The sequence below is a fragment of the Notolabrus celidotus genome, chromosome 22, assembly GCF_009762535.1.
Source record: "Notolabrus celidotus isolate fNotCel1 chromosome 22, fNotCel1.pri, whole genome shotgun sequence".
Classification (NCBI taxonomy): Eukaryota; Metazoa; Chordata; class Actinopteri; order Labriformes; family Labridae; genus Notolabrus; species Notolabrus celidotus.
In genome coordinates, this window is record NC_048293.1 from 17840182 (window position 1) to 17862976 (window position 22795).

The window sequence follows — 22795 nt, forward strand, 5'->3', positions numbered from 1 at the left end:
AATGCTTGCACATTGTCATCTTATGCACATAAGCCAGTTTTGCCTGTGGAAGTTGTGTGGTTTAGGCCCAACCAAGTTCATTGTCAGTGCTTGTGTAAAATGTTTAGTAAATGCTTGCACCATGGTCATTTTAAGCACATAAGCCAGTTTTGCCTGTGGAAGTTGTGTGGTTTAGGCCCAACCAGGTTCATTGTCAGTGCTTGTGTAAAATGTTTAGTAAATGCTTGCACCATGGTCATTTTAAGCACATCAGCCAGTTTTGCCTGTGGAAGTTGTGTGGTTTAGGCCCAACCAAGTTCATTGTCAGTGCTTGTGTAAAATGTTTAGTAAATGCTTGCACATTGTCATTTTAAGCACATCAGCCAGTTTTGCCTGTGGAAGTTGTGTGGTTTAGGCCAAACCAGGATCATTGTTCAGTTAAAACTTCAGTATATGAACATGCAGTCATTTCAAGCATGTAAGTCCCTTTTGTGAAATCCTGTGAACATTTGTGGATAGGTGAGATGCTAGTTGAATAGGCTTTTGTCTTTAATTTTTGTTTTATCATTTAATGTTCTAAAGTGTTTGAGGCCCAGCAGGTCTTTCATGGATCACAAAAATGTATGATCACAAAGGCAGTTAGGATCTTTTTTTTCACTGTCAAGAGTTTTATAATATGACGGCACGTTTGATTGTACTTGAGGCCAGACCTCAGTGTTTATATTGACATTTGAATGTCACGTGGAATAAAAGTTGTTCTGCTTTATTTCAGATGTGCTATTTGGATTTATTTATAGAAAGCATTGCTTAAATCGCATACTTCATTTAAGTCAAAATTTTGTCTGAAATGATTAAGAATTTTAAGTTTATTGAACAAGAATATCCATTTTTGTTGAAGGTGGAAATTCATGGCAATGAAGCTAGCTTTTCATTGTTGGGCTCACAAAAATATTGAGTAGTACCAATACAAAGTTTTATCCCACTGAATGAGGAATTGTAGGTTTATTCAATTAGAATATCTGCATCGATTGAACATAAAAATAAGTGGCATTGGAGCAAGAATTTTATTGTTGTCTGGACTAGAATATCATAAATGGGTGAACAAGAAAATCCAAGTTGACAGAACTTGTGTCCTAACTTGATAATTTGAGTTATGTGAACAACTTGCATAGTAAGTTGAGAAAACTCAAAAATTGATTGCATCATGTTGCCTTGATATTTTGAGTTTTCCTGGCCTTTTCTTTTTAACAGTGTAGGAACATTTTATAGAAAACATTCAATAATCTTTTACCAAAACAACATTATCAAAACATGATCTGAGTGATATAGACTAAATGTTCTTATTTCATTAAAAGTGATCCATAAAGGAACATTATTTAAATCGATAAACATCCTTCAGATATTCTTTGAATATTAAACTCAAAACCTTGTCTGTTACCTAAAGAATATCATCAAAACATCTTCTGAATGTTGAAGACAAAATGTTCTTCTTTCATTAATTTTTAACAATAAAGGAACATTATATAAATCAATAAACATCCTTCAGATGTTCTTTGAATATTAAACTCAAAACCTTGTCTGTTACCTAAAGAATATCATCAAAACATCCTCTGAATGTTGAAGACAAAATGTTCTTCTTTCATTAATATTTAACAATAAAGGAACATTATTTAAATCAATAAACATCCTTCAGATGTTCTTCGAATGTTACACTCAAAATCCTTGTCTTGAAACGTAATCAGAACTTATAGGGAATGTTAGCCAATGTGGTGAGAACATTCCTTGCTAGGTGGGTCTTTAAATGATCTGACTGAATGGTTTCCACTGAATGGTCACACTACCAAATAATAAAACAGAATAATATAAACTAAAGAGGAACTTTGTAAGAAGAAGCCTGGTACCAGAGGCGAAAACAAAAAAGCTATAACATGCTTTTGTTTAAAACCTGTAAAATCATATGCACTCATAGATGAACAGGGCCGTGGCCATGATTTTAGAAAGACTGGGACCATGAGCCCCCCACTGCCACCTTATGGGCGTACCCTCCTTAAACCAGCAACAGAAAAGTTGAGAGAACTTAAGAAGGCTTTTTGCTGTATTTACTTTATATTTGCAATTACACTTAAGGAAAATCAACTCCCCAAAGTGACAGCCAGAAGCCGTGTGAATTGGCTCAGTCACAAAATGCTGCCGGTTGAATCTAGGATAAGATATAAGATATAAGATATTCCTTTAATCGTCCCACAACGGGGAAGTTTACAGTGTTACAGCAGCAGTAGATAGTGCAAACATCAAAGAGCATATAAAATAGTAATTATTACAAGTTATCAGCATTTTCTAAGAAAAGTATGTACAAACTAATAAGTTTACACTATGTTTCCAAAACCAGTGTGCAGAAGTGACATAAGTGAATAAAAAACAAAGTACAGAAGTAAGAATGGCAGAAATGTATTGCAAATGTTTTTCACAATGGATTATGTGTGTTTGAGAAATATATAAAAGTACTTTAAACTCTTGATTCCCCAAATATAACATTACAAAGGATAATGTAACTTCTGTGCACTTAGTAGTTGTTAAATGTATTGACAGTAACTTCTGGTTTATCTTTTGTGCAGTTTTTATTCTACTTCATTAAATGAAGTCATTTTACATCCCTCATAAGAAATTGATTTCCCTTCCTGTGCCTCATAAAAATACTGAAATTAATTGCTCCCCGCGGCGCTACAGAGCAAATTATGTCATATTCTGTCTGTATCAACCAGCCATAATTCATCCCCCTTTATTGCACCCCATCAGACACTGTTACAGTCACATGGGCACTGTGACATATTTATTCGGGTTCAGGACCACCTGGATGAGCTCATGAACGTTTATTTTGTTTAAGATGTGAGGTAACCTCATAATAGCTTATTAATTACTCCCTAGCTCAATGCGTCACAAACCGAAGGTGTTTAACGATGACAAACCACAAAGTGCCACAAACCATACAGGGAATAAAAGTGTTAGCAGCTTTAAACCTCTAATGATCGCCTCTTAAATCTTCTCCTCACTTAGATCAGGCCGCCTTAATAAGCCAAGGAAGGTAAAGGCTGTGGTGTTCTTCCATTAGTTGCTCTTCAGCCGCTCTCCAATGTACTTTGAGTATACTGTATTAAATGCTTCATACAGTTTAATATTAATATCAATATTAAACTGTATATACACATGTATAATCAGCACTAAGCTTCCTTTGCTGTTGTCTTTTGAAAACAAAATATGTTGACTAAAAGTGCTGTCCATACTTATCAAGATATTTGTGAAACCATGATTTCTCACCTGAGCAGGTTTACTGTCACATATGCTGAGTTGTGAAGACTGAGGGAGCAACCAGCCAGCCTGTCTTTGATATCACTGTTGAGTCTCTGGTAGAGAGACCGGGATCTGTTGACTGCGATCATCACAGGGGGAAGATGTTGTCCAGTCTAAGGGGCTGCACATCCAACAGTGTGCTGCTTCTTCTTCTTCTTCTGCTGCTGCTGCTGTGATGAAGCTGGTGATCCAGGACAGAAGATTAGAAAACAGTCAGAACACTTAAAGCACAGGAAGGTTTAAAAATCCTTAAAAAGGCAAAACATACATAGTGAATATACACATACTACACAGCCATACTGTATGAATTAGAGACCAGGCTGATTTAACAGAGCTGAAACCTGCTCTGGCAGACATCAGGGAGAAGCAGCACAGGCACTGAGCAGAGAAGCCTTTTAAGGGCATGTTCAACAGTGTTTGATTCCCCCTGATTCTGCTGCTCCAGCACTGATGAGAGGTCGACTGTAGTGCTACAGTGAGTTCAGCAGCAAAACGATGAACAGAAATCTGGAGCTTCATTTTATTTGCTCAACTATAACTATGAATAGATACGCCTACAATACATTTTTCACTGTACTTTTACAGAAAGGTAAATTGCCCCAATATGTTTTTTGACCAATTGTATAACTTTCTCTAAAGCTGTGTCAGAATAAGTCAAAGATGTCAACTTACCACGCAACAGTGATCCTCGTCCACACTCACAGAAGTTGCTTACATAAAAGACATGCTCCTGCCTTGTTCCTTCTATTGTATCAGCTCTTTCTGTGACATGCAGAAGTGTGAAAATGCGCTTTAAGCACACACAACAGTGACAGCTGATTTTAGTTTCACCATCACCATCTTCGGAAGTGTTTGAGAAAAAAAAAAGCTTCCTGTACGTAAACCTGAGGTGGCTTCTTGTTTTTGAATGACTCAAACAAGTCCTTCAGCATATCTGTGTACAGCTTGGGGAACTGACGGACTATACCTTTTTAGATTCCACATTAACGAAAAGACTGCTTACAGAGAGTGAAAGTTGTGTCATACCTCTATTCCAGGTAAAGATACAAAAAGGAAACTAGCATCCACAACATGAGCCATTGTCTTTTGCTTCTATTTGACATGTGAGAGGAAGTTCAGCTGCTGTGTTGTTTGTTCCTGTACATCCATATAAATAAACTCAGCTATGTCACGGTCATTGCATTACAAATTTCATTAAACAGGGCTGTTGTATGTGGAGATAATATATTGGTGGTGGTATTAAATTTCACATGGTACTTTTGCAGCATGTTTTTATCCATTCAATCCAATTCGTCAAAACATTTTGACATACTGGTCATAGCAGAAAAATACCTCAGGGAAACTAATACACAGAATTGTGACTCTGCTCATGTAAGTGTACCATAATTATGACTTGTCGAAGCAGGAAAATTACAGGTTTAATTTGTACCATTATGGCTCTGTTAATCCAAGAAAACCTTGTCAGAAAGCCCTGGCCTCTTGACAAGTGTGCATGTGTATGTTCTGTATGTCAAAATGGTTTTTAATTTAACCCCTACTTCTTCTGTTTAGTTCAATCACGTTGTATCAATAACCCCTATGAACAATGGTCTATCAAATGTGATTTTGTACTAAATCCTCCTTTATCCAAAATTAATTTAATTGATATGTCTACTTGATTTAAAATTCTGCCACTTATATGGGGAATAAAACACAACGTGAACAGTGACACAAGTACACCTATTTCTATTCATTAGTTAGAGGAAGTTTGTGACGTCAGTTTCGGTTTAACTCAGGTGCGAGAACGGTTTTGTGGTTGTGCAACTTATGCACTATGAATGAACTTTGCAATGACGCAGACTTGCTCAGATGTGTGTATATATTATTTTCAATGAGAAAGGTATACACTACCAGTCAAAAGTTTGGACACACCTTCTCATGCAATGGTTTTTATTTATTTTAATTATTTTCGACATTGTAGATTAGTACTGAAGACATCAAAACTATGAAATAATCTGGCTATCCATTGTGTACTAACCCTACCTCTGAACAACACAACTGATGGTCTCAAACACATTAAGAAGGCAAGTCATTCTACAAATTAACTCTTGACTAGGCTCATGTTAATTAGAAACCATTCCAGGAGACCACTTCATGAAGCAGATTGAAGCAGTACGTTTCAGGGGAAGCAAATTCTGGAATATTTATTCCAATGTGGAGAAAAAAAATGATTATCTTAAAAATGTTATAAAAGATGCTTGAAAAAAAATGTAACCACTGTTACTTAATTATACTCACCATGCTCAACCATATACTCATAAACAGGTGTCCCTACACATTCTATTCATCTTTTGTACTTCTGAATTCTGTTGATTTAATAGCTGTATTTATATTAATTGTTAATTTTGTATTTTCTTATGTTATTTTATTTTCAACTATTGTCTTTGGATGTGTCAATTTAGGTTTTTTTTTTGTTTTTTTTAGTAATTTTTGATATTAGAACACTATTTGGGTGGAGGCTTCAAATAAACTCTGATTTTCTGCCTCTTCCTGCACAGTATATTATTTATCTTTGCTCTTTTTTTGTGTGTATTTTCTTTAATTGTGCAAATAAATAAACATAAACATAAACATAAACATAAACATAAGAATACCAAGAGTGTGAAAAGCTGTCATGAAGGCAAAGTGGGCTACTTTACAGAATATAAAATCTAAAACATATTCTGGTTCGTTTAACGCTCATAGTTTTTATGTCTTCAGTTTTTGAACTAATTAAAATAAATACAAAACGTTGAATGAGAGGGTGTTTCCAAACTTTTGAGTGGTAGCATATATAGGATAAAACTTTAACTAGATAGTCAACTTTTTTCTGATTTGAATAGCACTTTTTAGCAGCATGTCTAAAGTGAAATTTTGATGGAATTGGAGGGTAATATCAGAAAGCAGGAGCCTTTTATATTTTTGCTTTTAGAATCCTTTACAAATCTATTCTGGGTCACATGTCTTCGTTACAGCCTGTAGAGTAGCAGACATGATGATGTGAGTGGTTAATGGAGTTGATAATGGAGCACTCCAAACCCTCCTGGACGCAGACTCCCAGCATCCTCATCACAGCTCAGTTTGGTTCTCGGTAATTGGTGCGGAGTGAGCGCTCTTCATTGTCTCCCGGTCTCGGACGATCTCATTCAGTCAATGAAACAGAACCGCCTCTTTGGCAGTTTCCCTGACGACGGAAAAACGATCCAAGCAGATTCCCAGCTGTCCTGCCCGTGGTTACCAAGGTGATGACTACACAAATCCAAGGAAAACATCCGGGAACATCGACTGAACGTGGAATAACTGCAGGAATAGTTTACACAGGCTATTAAAAGAACACAACATAAGCTTATTGACTTATTAGAATATTATCAAAACATGACTTCTACTTATATTCCAGTGTCAGGTGACAGCGACCCCCGTCTGAAACTGACTCTGGAAAACAGAACAAGAAACATTTTTGTCACACAACTGGACGACACGAGGTAGGCATGTGTTTGTACTACACAGTGGGTAACATGTCAGCTCCCTGTCTTCTTAAAATCCTCTTAAAAGGTGTTTGTTGTTTCATCTATTTTCTCCTCAGACATAAAAAGAAGGAAAATGTCAACTACTTACCTGTTGTAACAGAGGTAAGACAGAGTACACTAACATGGAATAAGAGACAAAGATATAATAATCTTATTTTATATTATTATAGACACATATACCAGGGGATCGGGGCTGGGCTTTTGTATTTGTAATTCATTCTATTTTCATCATTTTTTATGTACAGCACTCTGAGTCACAATATCATTGTAACTGAAAGGTTTTTATGCGGCTGACATTTTTGGCATGTGCAGACATCAAGCAGAGTCCTTGAGGCAGGAGTAAACACTTTGCAAAGGACCTTGGTTCTGAAGAAACAGGCTGAGTTGGAAGAAGTGGACAAGCAACTCATATTCAAAAGGCAAGAGTATAAGAGCAGAGTGGAGGCTCTGGCTAAGAGAAGATCTGACCTGGAAATAAAGCAACAGCAGGTGAAGTGAGACACCCTAAAACTACTCTAACGTCAAAAAAACCCAACACTGTCCTGAAACTTTGGGGTTTCTCTTTCTCAGATTAAAGACAGGGCGATGAAATTTGAGAAGTTTGTGGCTGAAAATGAAGAAAAGCGACGTGGGGCGATGAAGAAGTACGAGTCTGCACGAGAGCAGAACATGTTGAAGCAGAAAGAGATAGATGATCTAACTGAGCAGCTAAAACAAGTTAGAGCCAGGTGAGGACTTTGAACCAAATTAGTGGTACAAGTACATCACCTATTAAGTCACTTTTCACCTCAGTTTTTGCTCTATCTGAATTCACAGGCATCAAGTTTTAAAGGAGAGGATAACAAAACACAAAATCTATGAGGACTACTTGGTGAAAACACTGGATTATTTCCCCAGCAGTAAGTGCATGACTGACTTGTTCACCTCACGAAACCCCCCTTATTCAAATACAGACTAGCAGTGAGTTGGTAACACCTTTATGTTCAATATTTTCTAGCTTACCTTGACAGTGGGTCTGACTCTTTGGTTATGCCCATCATTCGGCGCCATGAAACTCTGTCCATCACCCACCAGCGGCTGCAACAGCGTTTGGAGCGCCTGGAGCAGGAAGTGGAGCTTGGCCAGCAACAATTTCAGACCATGAAACAGGAGCCAACCTTTAAAAAACTGGTCAGACACACACAGAAATGTTTGCTTTAACTTTTTTCTAATAAGAGTGATGGAACGACCTGCCAGAGTTTTTATTGTGTTACAGAAGGCAAATAAGGAACTGTCTGAACTCCAGAGTGAGTTAGAAACACTGAAAGAGAAGAACAAGCAGGCAGAGGCTAACCTGCTGATGGAGCAAGGCCAGGCCAGAGAGAAGGTGTGCTTTTCAGATTATAATTTTGAAAGTATTTATTCATGGATATAAATATTTATATTAAATGTGCTTTAATGACTCAGGTTGAAGAAATGGGATCTGTACTTATGGCAGTAAACAACCTTGCAGAGCAGTGTTATCTCCCAGCATATGGACCTCTGGAAAACATGAACATACTGACAAAGATGGACATGGTGAAGGTAATGCTATGAATAAAGAGTTTGTTATGAGCGCTCAAATTGCTAATAAGTTAGTTTTATTTAGCTTATGAAATGTTTGATTTCAGGAGTACATTCTGGACCTGGCTGACACAGAGAAGAGAGCAAGGAGACTGATGGTGTCTGGATCTGCAATGACCAGCAGAACAGCTCTGACAGACAAGAAAGAGAGGGGGTCGATGAAAAGCATCGGCAGTAAATTGCAAATAAAAAGTTCAAGTAAAGTCAGTAAAAAGAGTGAGGCAACAACAAGTTGAACTTTACAACTCGTCACATCACAGCACACGATCAACAGAGTATCAAGTGTGAAAGTTCATGTTTGACCCTTGAAGCAGCAGTATCATGAAGAAATAATTAACTTAAACAGGATAAATGACAATACAGAAGATACATCACATCATCATGAAGACATCATCAACCTTTTGTTCACATTTCAGAGTTCAGAATTCTTGACATTGAATGCCATGCTCTAAATTTTGCATGACGATGACGTAAATATTTTGTAAATAAAGTGTTTTTTTGTGAATGTGTATCCATGGAGGGGCAATCATTGCATTCTAAAACTGAATCAAATGTTGCAGACTGACTGAATGTATCAGCTATCACAACAGCATATGCAATGGTATGTATATATTTTTCTCAGATTTAGATGTAGGTCTAGAAATTAATGTAATGTAATTTACAAAGATACTAATAAAGATTATTTATGTTTTTCTACATTTTCTGTTTTTAGTACAGGTAATGGAAGCAGCAGAGACGATCCAATTTCTCACATTAATCCTCACAGGGTCACATCTTGTAATATTTACATTTTTCTTTCTGTGTCTACCCCTGAGTTTGCTTTTTACATAAGAAACCAGACCAGCAGGGGTTCTTATTTTTTCTCATGCAACCAAACACTGCCTTACAGGTTTTCTCACAGCCTTGTAGTCCTCACAGTAATCACCAATTATGCTGCAATGCTGTTTGTCTGTGAAATGCAGTTAAAGGAGCAAAACATGTTTAACAATGTTGTTGAGCAGTTTATTTTGTCAGTAATTTGAGCTCCTGAGGATTAAGTAATATGCCAGAGATGTCCGGCTGTTTATACTTTTTGTGTGAACTTCCTTTGACACATTAGCCATTCCCTTAATATAGACTCCCTAAATACAGTCTCAAGTGATAGCAATGCCTCTCTCAAGGCAACAAAAGCAAACAAGACCATTCTTTACAAGACTGATCATAATTACATACTGGTGATTTCAATATTGTATTTATTGAAGCCTTTAACAACTGCAGGGGGCAGAGAAAACTATCTGTTTTAAAACGTGCACAGCAAATGTTCACAGTAAATGAGACATTTGAGTTTTAAAAGACAGCAGGATTTCATTTCTACTAAGGAAACATGTCTAAACATATATTGTACATACACATAATCTATATTATAGGCTACAGTAACCATACTTACCTGGCATGGGAGATACCATGATCAAGAGGGTGCTTCACCCAGGGCGAGGCTCAGCCATTGCACTCCGGCTGGGCAGACCCCTGCGAATTCCCCAAATGTGGGAATCTCGACTGCATAATTTGTGGTAGTGGGAGACTGCATTTGCGCTCTCCCCTGATTAGTTGGGCGGCAGTAGCTCAGTTCATAGGGACTTGGCTTGGGAACCGGAGGGTCGCCCGGCTCAAGCCCCAGTACGGACGAAGTTTGGCAAGTGGACTGGTGGCTGGAGAGGTGCTGGTTCACATGCCTGGGCTGAGGTGACCTTGAGCAAGTTCCCCCAACTGTTCGGGGTGCGCTGGTTGATGGCAGCATCCTCACTCTGACATCTCTCCCTAAGTGCATGTCCATAAATTGTATATCAAACTATGTGTGTAGCATGATCAAAATAACACGAGTGGAACAATTGAATTTCCCCCATAGGGATTACTAAAGTACATTTCTTCGTATTCTACTTTTAATATGCAAGGAGATAAGAGCTGCCACTTTGTCTTCGGGGGTTGGGGGAGACGATGCAAACAGAAATGTCCTCACAGGAGCTTTAAATTAATTTGTTGATAATAATTATGTATTTTTATGTTTTACATTACCATGAATATGATTCAAATAAAGTGATTTCAAGAATAAAAGAAAAACCTGTTGGCCTAACAGTGATGGACACAGACAGAAAGAAGGGCTAACCCACATAAAGACTACCTGTGGGTCTCTATATTATTAGCTCACGCAGGTTACACAGGTTTCTGTTTTCAGCTGTTTCTCAGGATTGAAGGCTCCTCTGTTGTAAACACTCATTATCTGAGAAGGTCTACCTTCAGCACTAACAAACACTGCACTGCGCCTTTAAGATGAACACGTGGTACGTGCAAACATCCGGTTTTGTGAAAATGGAAATAAAATTGCAACAATGCTTTGACTAACAGCTTTGACGCAGGGAGTGTTGCCACACTGTAGATATGTTTTCTCACATTGTTTCCATGCTGATGAAATGTAAAGGTACGTCACATGGTCACGCTTTCATTGAAGGTGTTTTTTTTGGTCACTAATAGAAACTCAACGTTGTTTGTTTGTGAACAGATGGAGGCTGGCAGCCTTGTTTCAAGCAGAGAGGACATCTCTTCGTTGTTTCCTGAGCAAACGACTGGTCCCAAGAATAAAGTATGTGACTCAGACGGGGTTAGGTTGTTGACTGCTTGTAGCCATTATATCTCCACATACTAAACCAGCTCTTTGTCCTTTGTTCAGGATTTAAGCAGCCAGTTTTCCTCCGTGAGACAAGTACGTGGGGACGGAAATTGCTTCTACAGAGCCCTCTTCTTTGCGCACTTGGAGTCAGTCTTACACAATGCCAGGGCTCTGCAGAGGTCAGCTATCATTACAGCCTTCAGTCCAAATTGAAGTCACATCACATTTAATCTGTACTGACTTCTTCTATTTGCTTCTTCTTTTTCAGATTAAAGGAGAGAATAGTTCAAACATGTGAGGACTTCACCTCTGCGGGATTTGATGAGAGTTCCTTTAAGCAGCAATTGAGCACAGTATGTCTTCTTTCACATTCACACCATGGCCGTGGGAAGTAGGGGTGCTGAGGGTGCTGCAGCACCCACTGTTGGAAAAGGCATCACACATTTTTTTCTGGATGCATAAATAAGTTGAAACAAATACATTAATTAACACAATAAATCAGATTTTTTTTTTCTGAAAATGTAATGCCTGAGGAAGATTTGAGAAATAACTATATCAATTTTAAATAATTATTCATTTTAAAATAACCCGATGCATGGGCCCTGTGTGTGTGCCTGCTTAAAAACTAAACGTATTTGGATAAGTTCTGTTCAATGCGCTTTCCTGCCTTTTGGGCCTGTTTTACCAGGTTTGGCTTATATGCTCTTTGCTGTACAACAGGGTATGGAAGTTGCAATTTGTGAATTTATAATGAAAAGTTCTCTTGAAAGCTTGTATTCAAACCAGATAAATGAAAATAAAATGTATGTGTGCTATAGCCTATCAGTTGTAACCTAAATGCAAAAAGAAAATAAATTGCACCTCTTACTACAGCACCCCCAACTTAAAGCCACTTCCCACAGCTCTGATTCACACAGTTTATTTACTACACCAAACAGCTTGCCAACCACCTTTTGAAATTATTGCATGTTAACAAACATAAAGCACAACAAATTATACACAAACAAACATAAATATAGTAAGGGGCTCCTTCTCAATATCTCTCTCTCTCTCTCTCTATATATATATATATATATTTTTTATGATGTCTTTTCCACACGGCAGTTATCACCACTCGTCTTTTTATTCTGGTAATCAGTCCATTTATTCCAGCCTTGATCATGGGTCTGTGATTTAGTCCGCAGGTAATGTGTCAGTTTTTCCATGGATTATAATTCTTCCACTATGGCCTACCACTGTGCTGGACTTGGATGATCACTTTTAACCAGTTTCTTAGGGCGGCCTTTTTGCAGGCAAGAATCAAGATTTTAAAAAGTTAGATATCCTCTTTAGGGATCAAGTCATTAGGGATCAATAAAAAAAAATTTGATGAGGAAAAGTAATCATAAAATGCTCTGAGGTAAGAAACAAAGGGGATATATTGCAGGGAATAAACCATTCAGGGATTAAGACCAAGCAAAGTGAGCTGGGAATTTTTTTGTTATGGACTACCCAATTTGTGTGTATATCACATTGTCCCTACTAATATAATAGGTTTGACATAACTCACACTGTCATGAATAAGGTGATTAATAACAGATATATTGATAATTTAGGTTAGTAAGACTGGTTGTGGTGGTTGTGAACCTCTGTAATCTGGCCACAGTCAGCTTCATAACATTTTGCCACCCTCTTGAAAGAAAAATAACCTGTTTCAGAACAGCACTGGAATATTTTAATGGATGATGATTGCACTTTCAAATAAGTTTTAAAGCAACCATATGAAAGTGCACATATAATCCTTACACTGTATGCTACAACGAAATCTGGAGGCAGAGCCTTTTGATCTTGCACCCTCAACCTGTTGGTGCAGACCTCTTCTACTACAATCTGGATTTACTGTAATATCTTCATTAAAAATATACATGCGTTAACTTATTGTTATAGTCTTGGTATATCTTGTAAATCACGCTTGTAGAACCAGTTGGCAGAGTTTTTGTGTAACTGTTGTGGAAATACCTGTTTTATTCTCATGTTCTCTTGCAGGTTGTAAATGTCGTGGAGCAGTGTCAGGCTGATGAGCAGGAGAACCAGCTACTGCGACTCTTCAATGAGCAGTTGACCTCTGATGGCGTGGTGCAGTATCTCAGACTGCTCACTTCAGCACACCTGCAGAACAATGCAGACTTCTTCTGCAACTTTGTAGAGGCACCAAACCTGCACATGTACTGTCAGCAGGTTAGTAATAAAGTGCTGCTGCCATCTAGTGGGAAAATACTTATGATTACTGTTAAAGCTTTTACTAATTAGATTGAGATGATATTCAAATTTCAGGTATGGTTATATTTCTGTTCTCTGCCTGCAGGAGGTGAGGCTATGGCGATGGAGAGTGATCATGTGGACATCTTAGCTCTTTCACAGGCCTTAGATATCTGCATCCACATAGTCTCCATGGAGGGAGATGACCAGCAGTTAGCTCACCACATCATTCCAGAGGGAGCCGAACCGTCAGTACACCTCCTGTATCAGACGTCTCACTACACATTCTCTACCCAGATTGGAGCAATGACAAGTAATCCACAAGGACTCTCAGGGAAATTGACCTTGGGTGGAAAAATTCCAAAAACGGGCTCTTAGACAGAAAAACAGATTTTTATAAAATCTTGCCGTGTACAGCGAATGGACAGTATTTTTTACACATTTTTATGATATTATTCCAATGAATGAAACTGTCTTTATGTAAAAATCAGACTTAAATTCCATCAATATGATCTCTGAACCACGTTTATTAACATGTCACTGCTGCTCTTCTTTCTTTTGTTTTTTCTGCTTCTGTCGAGCGCCTCTCTTCAACTTCTGTTCGCTCTCCTGTAATGATACCATGGTGAGTGCACTTTCCTTCCCTGCTCGCGGCAGGTGAGGCAGGGAGAGCTTCCCCATCTGGGTCGGGTACCTGGTCTTTATCAAATTCTTGAACACTGGCTGAGAGATCAAATGCTTCAAATGCTTCTTCATCCCCTTCACCATTCTCTGCTGCTCCCTGTCAGTGTCCCTCATTCTTCCCTTTGCCTGTAGAAATACACATCACATTCAGCTGTCCGTATTTGAATTTTTAGCATGACAGAATGTGGGGACAGGAGATTATAATACCGATTAAAAGATCGTCATCCAGGTCCACCTCCAGGGCTTCTGCTGCCTGCCTGAACCAGGAGTTGTGGTGCTTTTCTCTGCTGTTGTGGAACTCGATCTTTTCTATCTGTCTGGCCAAGTTGACCCGCTCCTTTATGGGGACACACACACAACTTTTAACAACCAAATATAATCTCTTAACTGTCACAGAAAGATGGTGAACCTAACACGGGTCTCACCTTGATTGCCTCCATGCATGTGGTCTCTACAGGGAATAAGGGGAGCTCCTCGTCCTTCCCGAGAGTCTTGTAAAATCTTTTTGAAGTTCATCATGTCGTCTGGGCCGATGAGCAGCAAACTGAGACCCTCTTTGGTGGCCCTTGCTGTTCTGCCGCTCCGATGGACGTAGGTCTCAGACGTTCTGGGAACCTAGATAGTTTTATATTAATTACTATTCTTGTTGAAAACAGGCATGCACTTGTGTTTTGAATTTGTTACTAGCTTTCAGAAAGTAAACAAATGCTATGAACGAATGTCAAAACAGGCTAACCTGGTAGTGAATAACATGCTGAACGTTCGGGGATATCCAGTCCTCTAGCGGCCACATCAGTAGTCAGCAAAATGCAACTGTGAAAGACATCAGGGAGCACAGGGAGGAATTAAAAAATGTAGGACCATCATATATGCAGGTGAAAAATGATTACGGGTTCAGTCTGTTCTTTTTTTTCTGAGACAGAAGTAAGGATTCTTTGGTTTCAGTTGGTTTGTCCATAAAAAAAAAATGCAGTAGAGGTTGTCTTTTTTAAAGACTGTTACTAAAATGTTAAATTGTTGATTTTCTAAGTAGATACTATAAAACACAACATCTGAGAATGTTACTTCTACGACACAAGATTTGGAAGTTACCACGTTCATATTTTCAGCTAAAATGTGCAACACAAACACAAGTCCAGACAAATCTAGATCACTCGACTTATTTCTCAATCCTGGACCTCAGAGAGGTAGAAAGTGATACAGTTTCTGTCCTTTGTAGCAGCTTATCTCTGTCGTTACACCTTTAATAACCGTCAAAATATCACTACTGAAGAGAGTTCATTTAACACAGAACCAACTGTTACTGTTTGTAAACTTGTGATTAAGAATGTATTCTGTATCATGCATGCATTTTAATAAAACTTAACAGAACTCTTAAACTGATGCAATCCAGCCCTTTTCTTGCATATCAGATAAAGCTGATAACCTCTTGGCTGCATTAAATAAGCTTTTACGTTTCATCATGAGTACATGTTTTACTGGATAAAGTCAACCTCATGCGAATACTTGAAGACTGCAAGTGTGTGCAAGCCTCACCTGTCCCTCTCAGCAAACCTCTCCATGTTTTGAGGCGTTGTTTCTGGTGCATGTTGGCATGAAGAGGCAGAGGATTACAGTCCAAAATAACCACAGGGAGTTCAGCCTCTTGATACAGTCTATACTGTTAGCGAACACCATGGTGCGGCCGGGATACTGCAGCAGAAAGTAATACAGGTAGAAGTCCTTTTCATCTTTCTGGCAGTGGATTCGGGTCTCGTTCAGGGTCTCCACGGTCGCTTCCTTCCTGGTCAGGTCACGATTTTGGGTTTGGACCTGATCCCCACTCTCTCCATGAGAATTTCCAGGCTTGCTCCTCTTGTCCCACTCTCTTCCTTTTCTTCTGCATGATGCGCGTCGGCAGGGTGTGAGCCATCGTCAGAGTGGCAGAGAACACAAATGTTTGTCTCGTTGGATTAAAGTGAACGGTGTTTAGCATCTCCAGGAGACTGTCCAGCTCTGCGAAGTGGCCTCTCTCCACCATGCGGTCTGCTTCATCTATGACCAGACACCTGAAGGAAAACACAACCAGGAGGAAGGTAGCATGAAAATCACCACTGATACTGCTGAGGAAGTACTAACTTGAGGTAAAATACAGTAAAACACAAAGTTTGTAGCAAATGTTTAGTTTCAACAAACTGATTCAAAGCAAATTAATCATATAAATACATTAAAACGGAAGCAACTTTGAAAATGGGTGCTGTGGTGGAAAATTCTAATAGCAGAAACTGAAAATATATCACGATCCTTTGTCAGTTTCAACTTTTGAGTATGCCACGCAGTTGTACATTGGATTCATCAGGAAAATGCAACCCGATGTAATGTTTGCATATAATGTGCGAGTGTATTGGGTTCTGTTCAAATCTAACAATCATTAGTCTTCAACCCCCAAGACCTAAAAGATGTGTTTGTTTTTGATTCAGGTTCATCTGGTCCTTTAATGCACGGTGTATTGTCCTGATAGTGATCACAGTGATACTGCATTTCCTGTCGTATCTTAATGTTCTTATAATCATTTGTGAAAACACATGATTTATTTTGTAACACTTATATGTACTAGGCTGCAAAATCTAATAAAAGAGGGTTGAATTGTGACTCGCCTGAGCTGTCTCAGGTTCTGCAGATGTGGATGTCCCTCCTTGATCAAGTCCACAAGACGTCCTGGAGTCGCAATAACGATCTCTGGTTTCCGCTTCAGCATCCGCCTTTGTTTCTCTTGAGCCATTCCACCCACCACGATTGCTGTTTTGATGTCTGCAAGAGAAAAACATCTTCATTGTTACATTTAGAACTCTAACTATTAAAAAGTATCACAAAGCTTTGTTAACTCACCTGTGAATTTTGCCACAGCATCAATGTGGTGTTTAACCTGAACAGCCAGCTCTCTGGTCGGAGTGAGCACTAATCCAAGCAGAGGCTGACCCCGCTCACCAGATCCCTTTTCTCCTGCTACAGCAGCAGGGTCAACATCACCATCAGAGTGTTGATTACGTGAACACATTTGAGTTTCACATCATCTCCATCATCTCCTTCTTCTCCACTGTCATTTTCATCTTCACTGTCATGTTCGTTCCGTGTCACCATGGTCCTGCTCTGTGATGCTTTCACTCTCTTCTTCCTCAGCCTCCATTTCTTCTTTCTCCTCCTCTTCTCCCTCTTCTTCTTCTCCCTCATCTTCTTCTTCGTCTTTGTCTTCTTTGCGATTGTCCTCTAAAGCTGGTAAATATAAACTCTCCACCCCGCAGGTGCTTCAGCGTTGTCATCCACAGGCGTATCTTCACCGTTCCTCCATTGCAGGACGGTGTGAATGATTGGAATTCCAAACGCTAATGTCTTCCCGCTTCCTGTAATAACAGAGCTCACGTTAGTCTCACTTTAGAAACATGGAAGACAAAAGAGATGAGTGTGTTTTATCTTACCTGTCTCTGCTGCCCCCAGTATATCCATCCGATCCCTGATAGCAGAAGGCAAAGTCAGAGCTTGGATAGGGGTCGGTGAACCAAATCCAAGACTGCTCAGTGCTTTTAGCACCGGAGAGGGAACAAACAGATCCTTCCATGCACCAACATCAGTGTTTTTGTCATGAGAGCCAGAGAGGGCTGCATTTGTCCAATTCTTTGCCTGTTTTTCTGGGGCTTTCGTCACTATTTGTCGTGGGTTGGTTTGTCCTCGTCCACAACCTGAAGCTCTGATGGTGACTCCTCATTCGACTCCAGCCTCTGGTGTTTGATCCTTCTCTATCTGCAGTCTCTGTTTCTCTTCTTCTTCTTTTTGTTGCTCTTTTTGCTTTTTTGGGATTGGGCATCAGGTTCTGGGCTACTTGTGTTTTTATCAACTGTGTCTTCTACCTCTTCTTCCTCACCTGCAGCCTCACTTTCAATTTCCTGTGTGTCTTCTGCAGGGATGCACCTGGTTGCACTGAATCATCAGCAGACAGTTTCTTGTTCTTCTCTTTTGGCTTTTTCTCTGCAGGTTCAGCCTTCTCCTCCACCTCTGTAAACCTCCACATTAACCTCTTCTCCAGCCGTCGTCTCCTTCCTTAGCTTTCCTTTTCTTAGCTTTCATTCTTCTTCTTCTTCTCTTGCTCCTTTGTCAGTTCTTTTGCTGCGTCAGCTGCAGCCTTCTCGGAGTCAACCAGACGGTAATCTGTGAGCTCTTCAAAACACAACCAAACCCTCCAAACCTTCCTCTGAAAACAGACTGGGATCAAGCTCCACAGCTTTCCAGCTTCCCTTCGCACGAATGCTCCGTTTGGCTCGTTTGTCCATCCTGGAGGATACCCCCTTGTTTTTCGGCCTAATCTTCTTATCTTCATTTTCCTTGACAAATTGTCCGAGTTAGCTTAATAAATTACTTTTCTCACGTTGACGGAATAGATGAGAAGGCCGTGAACGGTCAGCTAGCTAGCCTCCACACATGAGGATCACTCAAACTGTGTACAAAATTATCTTACAAATATAAAACTCAAAAACTACACCGACCTTTAAACAACCAACAAGCACTTTGATTAAACGGAACTGAAAACTGTACCTCTACTGACTGTGGTTTTAACAAATGTCAAAGTACTACTGCAAATGATAACAACCACGCATGACACGAGGGCGCCGCCATGACAGTTTTGGTCACGTGGGTTGAAAAACTTTATTGTACAATAACCTGTAACAGAACTCTGGCTTCTTGCCACCTAATGATAAAAAAAAACGCCTACAATTTAATTAACTTTCTTACTTACAATAGCAGTAGATTTATAGCCCAAGTTATGCAATATATATGGTTGCCTAAATTTGTGTTCTATATATTTTTTATAATTAGTAATTTTATTGAGTTTTTAAAAAAAAAAAAAAACAAGAATTGATGAACAACAAGACATAACAAATAAAATGGACTATTACAACATCATATAAAATAACTAAAAATGCAAATAATGCAACAAAACAGGAACAAATAATACTAATAAATAAAAATAATAAATAAATAAATAAATAAAAAATAAATAAAATAGGTTGGCAGGAAACAGTGGGGCATTACATTTACGTTTTCATTTACAGTTACGTTTACATTTACATATTAAGGGCAATTACCGTACATTCTTCACAGGGAAAGTTCCTTCCCCCAGTCTTAAAGTCACTGAAGCTATCCCATTGTTCTTTAATCATATTGTTTTCTGGAGTTGCATTTCCCTAACATCTTCTCCATGCAGCATTTCCTGTCATCTGCTCCCTCCACATTTTCAGTGAAGAAGTTTCAGCCTTCTTCCAGAATCTCAGAATGAGTCTAGTACATGTTATGAAGCCAGTTGTTAAAATTTGTGTTATCTTAAAACTATAAATGTGACAGACTGTCAAATTTCCAATTTCACAAATCAGAATCAGAATCAGAAATACTTTATTTATCCCAGGGGGGGAATTCAGTCATTGAAGTTGCACCTATACACAATAAGTAAGAATATCAAATAATATTAATAGAATAAGTAATTAATAAGATATAAATACAAATACAATGAAAATAGTGATAAAAGTATGTAGAGAAGAAAAAAAAAGCTATGTAGAAAATACATGGTTGGATTATTGCTTTCAAACACAATTTTCCTCCACGTTTGTGCATTGTATGAAACTATTAGTGTGGATTGCCTAGGAACAAGTGAGTGCACATGAAAGAGTAGATTAATAAATGTGTAATGTTTGTTTTGGATGTACTCACTGTCAGAGGCGTCTTCTATATGAAAACTTTATCCAGAATAAAAAAAAAAAAGTAGACCACATCACTCCAGTTCTTAGATCTCTACACTGGCTTCCTGTCTGTCAGAGAATAGACTTAAAATCCTGCTGATGGTTTATAAAGCACTGAATGGTTTAGGCCCAAAATACATTGCTGATCTGCTACTACTTTATGAACCACCTCAACCTCATTTTCTAGTCATGAGCCATCAGAGGACTCTTCAATCAGAGCACATTCTGTCCAGGTATCAAGTCTCCAAACTACAATGTATGAGCACTTTCCTTCTCTAAAAAGATGAAATACAAACAATGAAAATAAACTTTCAATCTTTATTCATAGGGATCAGATATAAGCAGGCTTACAGTACAGACTAGCAGAGGCATTTCACGATTTTAGATTCATTATGCATCATCTCAAATAAAAACGTAAAAACTGAAATGTGCATGCATTTCAAAACTCCAACAGCCCAGTATACTGTTAGTTTTTGGTGGGGTCAACCACTCTGCCCATGAACAGCAGACAGTTTGTGTCTTCATGGTATATGAAGAAGAAAAACGGTCTGTTGATGATGAAGGTCCTGGGTAAGGAATATGGAGTAATGCCGATCGTCGTGGCTGCTGATGCAGTTGTCCCTGTCTCATCCACCTCGATTACAGCCTTGTGCAGCACCTGTGATAGAACAGATCAGAAAAGTCAAAAATCCTTCAACTTAAACAAGAAACATATTTTAACAGCAGTCTAAAAGTGAATACAAACCTCTGACACTTGAGGCTTTTGTTCGGGCTCAGCTTTGTCAAATTGGCTGATTCATTGAAGATGCTGGCCATGCCCATGTGTGGGAGAAGGTTGTGCAGAAAGTATGACTGCTCCATCTTGAACTTGGGCAGGCTGACTTCCAGTTTGCTGTGAAAAACAATATGGTGTCCGTGTTTGGTTGACTCACGAGATATCTTTTATTTCAGGAATTTGAAATATCTTGGCAGCACATGCAATCCACAATAACTCCAATAACACAAAATACAAACTATAAAATTGTTGAAAAGGTGAATGAAAGAGAAGTCTTGGAAGTGGATGTTAAAAGTGACATTTTCCTCTATATTAGTTTTGTGCTCTCACCTTTTTTCCAGATTTTTAATCCAGCTGAGGAACCTCTCAGCAGTGATCTCCTCCTCAATCGCAGTGTAGTCCCTGCCTCTGTTAGGGAGCAGAATGAGCATAGACACACCCTCTGTGTATGGTAGCTTTATAACTTTGGCACCAAGAGGGTTGTCTTCTGTCACGTAGAATGTATGCTCCAATATCATCATCTGCACTTGCACAACTCTATAGTTGTCTTGAAGAAGGGGGCAGTGATAGTGAAGTAGGGGTTGAAAGGCTTCAGCCAGCCTCCTGTTGAGGAAATAATACTTTTAGTTTAACTGCAGCACAAAGGTCAAGGTCAAAGACAAATGGGAGTAAAAGCAAGAGACAAAGTTGAAGTTCACAAGATGACTCAACTTACCCCGGAAGAAAATAGTGCTGATTAACATGAGCTGAGTCATTGAATCCAGACTTGAGATCATCTCAGTAATTTTGTTCTCAGTCTTTTGCTCAATGTACTCGTTAATGACTCTAATACTCTCGTCTGTGTTTGAAAAGTTTACACTTTTGATATCAGCATCAAAAAACGTCTTGATTTGGTTTTCAAATACCCCCTCCACCTCAAAACTGCGGGCTCATAAACAGTGCCATGCTCTGATCCAGTTTCAGTGATGCGTTCTGTGTGATGTTCTCATTGAGGAGCTGAAAGAGTTTGGGGATGAGCTCCGGCTGATCAGCCCGCTCCAGCTGCTCCAGGTTGAGCCCCTTTAGTATCTCCTGATGTGTGACACCATCCGAGGCCATTGAGAGAGCGGCAAAGCTGTTTGAGATGCTCAGAGGGGAGAAGAAGATGTTGTTGTCGTGGTAGCCTGATATTGTTCTGTATAGGTTCATGGCACAGTCCATGTTTTTGAAGGAGAGGTCAGAGACGGTGGCGTTTGGAAGGGGGGCTTGGTGGACAGGAGTGAGGAAGCACAGGTAGGTTAACAGGAAAATAAAGCCCATCTTCATTTTGTGTATCTCCATATTTGAAATGCGGAGAAAGTTTTGGTGAGGCAACCTGAAAATGCAACACATAGACATCAATAAAATGTTGAAATAGCACAACTGGACATTCACTATACCGTTACAAGAACTGATAGTGAACATGAGATTATGTTCCATTTAATGTAAACCAAATGAGTAACCTCACTTTTAAAATGCAACACATATTTGTCACAGAAAGAAATACATATCCGAGGGGATCCGTCATACGTACCTTTCAGCTTGGGCAATATCACGACTGAAAGCTCCATCTATTATTTGGGGATACAAAGTGCAAGTACACACTGAGTGTTACATATTAACCAAATGCTGTGTTCTGCCACATGGATGGAGTCAGAGCTGTTTAAGAAACAGTTAGGTCTATTCTTCAGAAGCGATGTCATAGTGTGGTAATATATTAGTATTTAATTACAAAGTCATGAGTTTGGCGCTGATTAAGCTCAGAGTATATAGACGGTAGAAAGTCATGGAAAGAGCAACAGCCATCATGAGTGAAGCACAAATTAAGAGCTCCCTCTGGCGACTGGCTGCAGTATAGGTCATAAAGCCCGCCTCCTCCATTATAACAGATGGAACATGGTTCAAACTAGAAAATTAAAATACATTTTTTCAAACATGCTGATTTATAAATATATTTAAATGACATTGCTGTTTTGTAATTGTTTTGTCTGTTTACCCCTTGTCAATGTCGGTATGGATGTGAGATGTGTGTGATGTGATCAATGTTATGGGGTGGGTGGGATCTTAAGGGTGTTTGTGTTAATGTGTTTTATAACATCATCCACAGAACTCTGTTCCAACTATTACATGTCACAAGACCTATTGTTTGTCTGTCTGTGCAGAAAAAAAACAATAAAGAAACTTTGGAATAAACATG

At 39.0% G+C, this 22795-nt stretch overlaps 6 protein-coding genes and 1 non-coding gene across 13 annotated transcripts in view; 4 read left to right on the forward strand and 3 right to left on the reverse strand.

Moving 5' to 3' along the window:
• The window catches only part of LOC117806194, a 10941-nt gene extending 10196 nt beyond the window's left edge, over positions 1 to 745 (forward strand). For all 4 annotated transcript variants that reach the window (XR_004629625.1, XM_034674973.1, XM_034674974.1 and 1 more), the window contains one exon: positions 1 to 745. This exon is cut by the window's left edge and continues 406 nt beyond it. The gene's annotated coding sequence lies outside the window, so the exon portion shown is untranslated.
• Positions 1 to 6844, reverse strand: part of LOC117806196 (ankyrin repeat and SOCS box protein 2-like) — a 21185-nt gene extending 14341 nt beyond the window's left edge. Inside the window, exons 1-2 of one of the 2 annotated variants that reach the window (XM_034674977.1) lie at positions 6288 to 6844; positions 3295 to 3508 (exon numbers count right to left, since the gene is read on the reverse strand). In XM_034674977.1, coding sequence (XP_034530868.1) covers positions 3295 to 3416 — 122 coding nt within the window. In that variant the 5' untranslated portion in view covers positions 3417 to 3508; positions 6288 to 6844. Of the gene's footprint in view, positions 1 to 3294; positions 3509 to 3999; positions 5177 to 6287 lie in introns of those variants that run through there. The other variant, XM_034674976.1, reaches the window with a different exon arrangement.
• si:ch1073-416d2.4 (coiled-coil domain-containing protein 42 like-2) lies at positions 6489 to 8851 on the forward strand. The gene is made up of 9 exons (XM_034674978.1): positions 6489 to 6827; positions 6929 to 6974; positions 7185 to 7361; positions 7443 to 7600; positions 7689 to 7771; positions 7870 to 8042; positions 8128 to 8238; positions 8319 to 8435; positions 8522 to 8851. The coding sequence occupies exons 1-9, from the start codon at positions 6721 to 6723 to the stop codon at positions 8708 to 8710; spliced, it is 1161 nt and encodes a 386-aa protein (XP_034530869.1). The 5' UTR covers positions 6489 to 6720; the 3' UTR covers positions 8711 to 8851.
• A 136-nt stretch (positions 8852 to 8987) lies between these two features.
• Positions 8988 to 15419, forward strand: LOC117806199 (ubiquitin thioesterase OTUB2-like). 3 transcript variants are annotated; one of them, XM_034674983.1, is made up of 6 exons: positions 8988 to 9075; positions 11011 to 11091; positions 11179 to 11297; positions 11387 to 11471; positions 13144 to 13339; positions 13466 to 15419. In XM_034674983.1, the coding sequence occupies exons 1-6, from the start codon at positions 9073 to 9075 to the stop codon at positions 13732 to 13734; spliced, it is 753 nt and encodes a 250-aa protein (XP_034530874.1). In that variant the 5' UTR covers positions 8988 to 9072; the 3' UTR covers positions 13735 to 15419. The 3 variants fall into 3 exon arrangements, with proteins under 3 accessions (XP_034530874.1, XP_034530872.1, XP_034530873.1); XM_034674981.1 differs by having other exon boundaries at positions 13144 to 13335; positions 13463 to 15419; XM_034674982.1 differs by lacking the exon at positions 8988 to 9075 and adding an exon at positions 10796 to 10929 and having other exon boundaries at positions 13144 to 13335; positions 13463 to 15419.
• LOC117806869 lies at positions 9893 to 10054 on the forward strand. The gene has a single exon (XR_004629776.1). It is a non-coding gene; the product is annotated as a U1 spliceosomal RNA (small nuclear RNA).
• On the reverse strand, positions 13855 to 18413 carry ddx24 (DEAD (Asp-Glu-Ala-Asp) box helicase 24; the record flags this gene model as incomplete). The annotated part of the gene is given in 21 exon segments (XM_034675445.1): positions 13855 to 14148; positions 14150 to 14166; positions 14248 to 14377; positions 14466 to 14537; positions 14539 to 14655; positions 14777 to 14806; positions 14808 to 14853; positions 15577 to 15607; positions 15610 to 15669; positions 15672 to 15836; positions 15839 to 15884; positions 15887 to 16088; positions 16677 to 16830; positions 16909 to 17061; positions 17064 to 17145; positions 17147 to 17316; positions 17319 to 17420; positions 17496 to 17721; positions 17724 to 17977; positions 17980 to 18241; positions 18243 to 18413. Coding segments are annotated over 21 exon segments (2745 nt in total), but the record flags the coding sequence as incomplete, so codon positions are not given.
• Positions 18414 to 20109: 1696 nt separating this feature from the next.
• si:ch1073-416d2.3 (protein Z-dependent protease inhibitor) lies at positions 20110 to 22345 on the reverse strand. Its single transcript, XM_034675564.1, is given in 7 exon segments — positions 20110 to 20463; positions 20547 to 20697; positions 20911 to 21130; positions 21133 to 21183; positions 21296 to 21500; positions 21502 to 21934; positions 22133 to 22345. Coding segments are annotated over 6 exon segments (1218 nt in total). The 5' UTR covers positions 21901 to 21934; positions 22133 to 22345; the 3' UTR covers positions 20110 to 20271.
• Between the last annotated feature and the right edge of the window lie 450 nt (positions 22346 to 22795).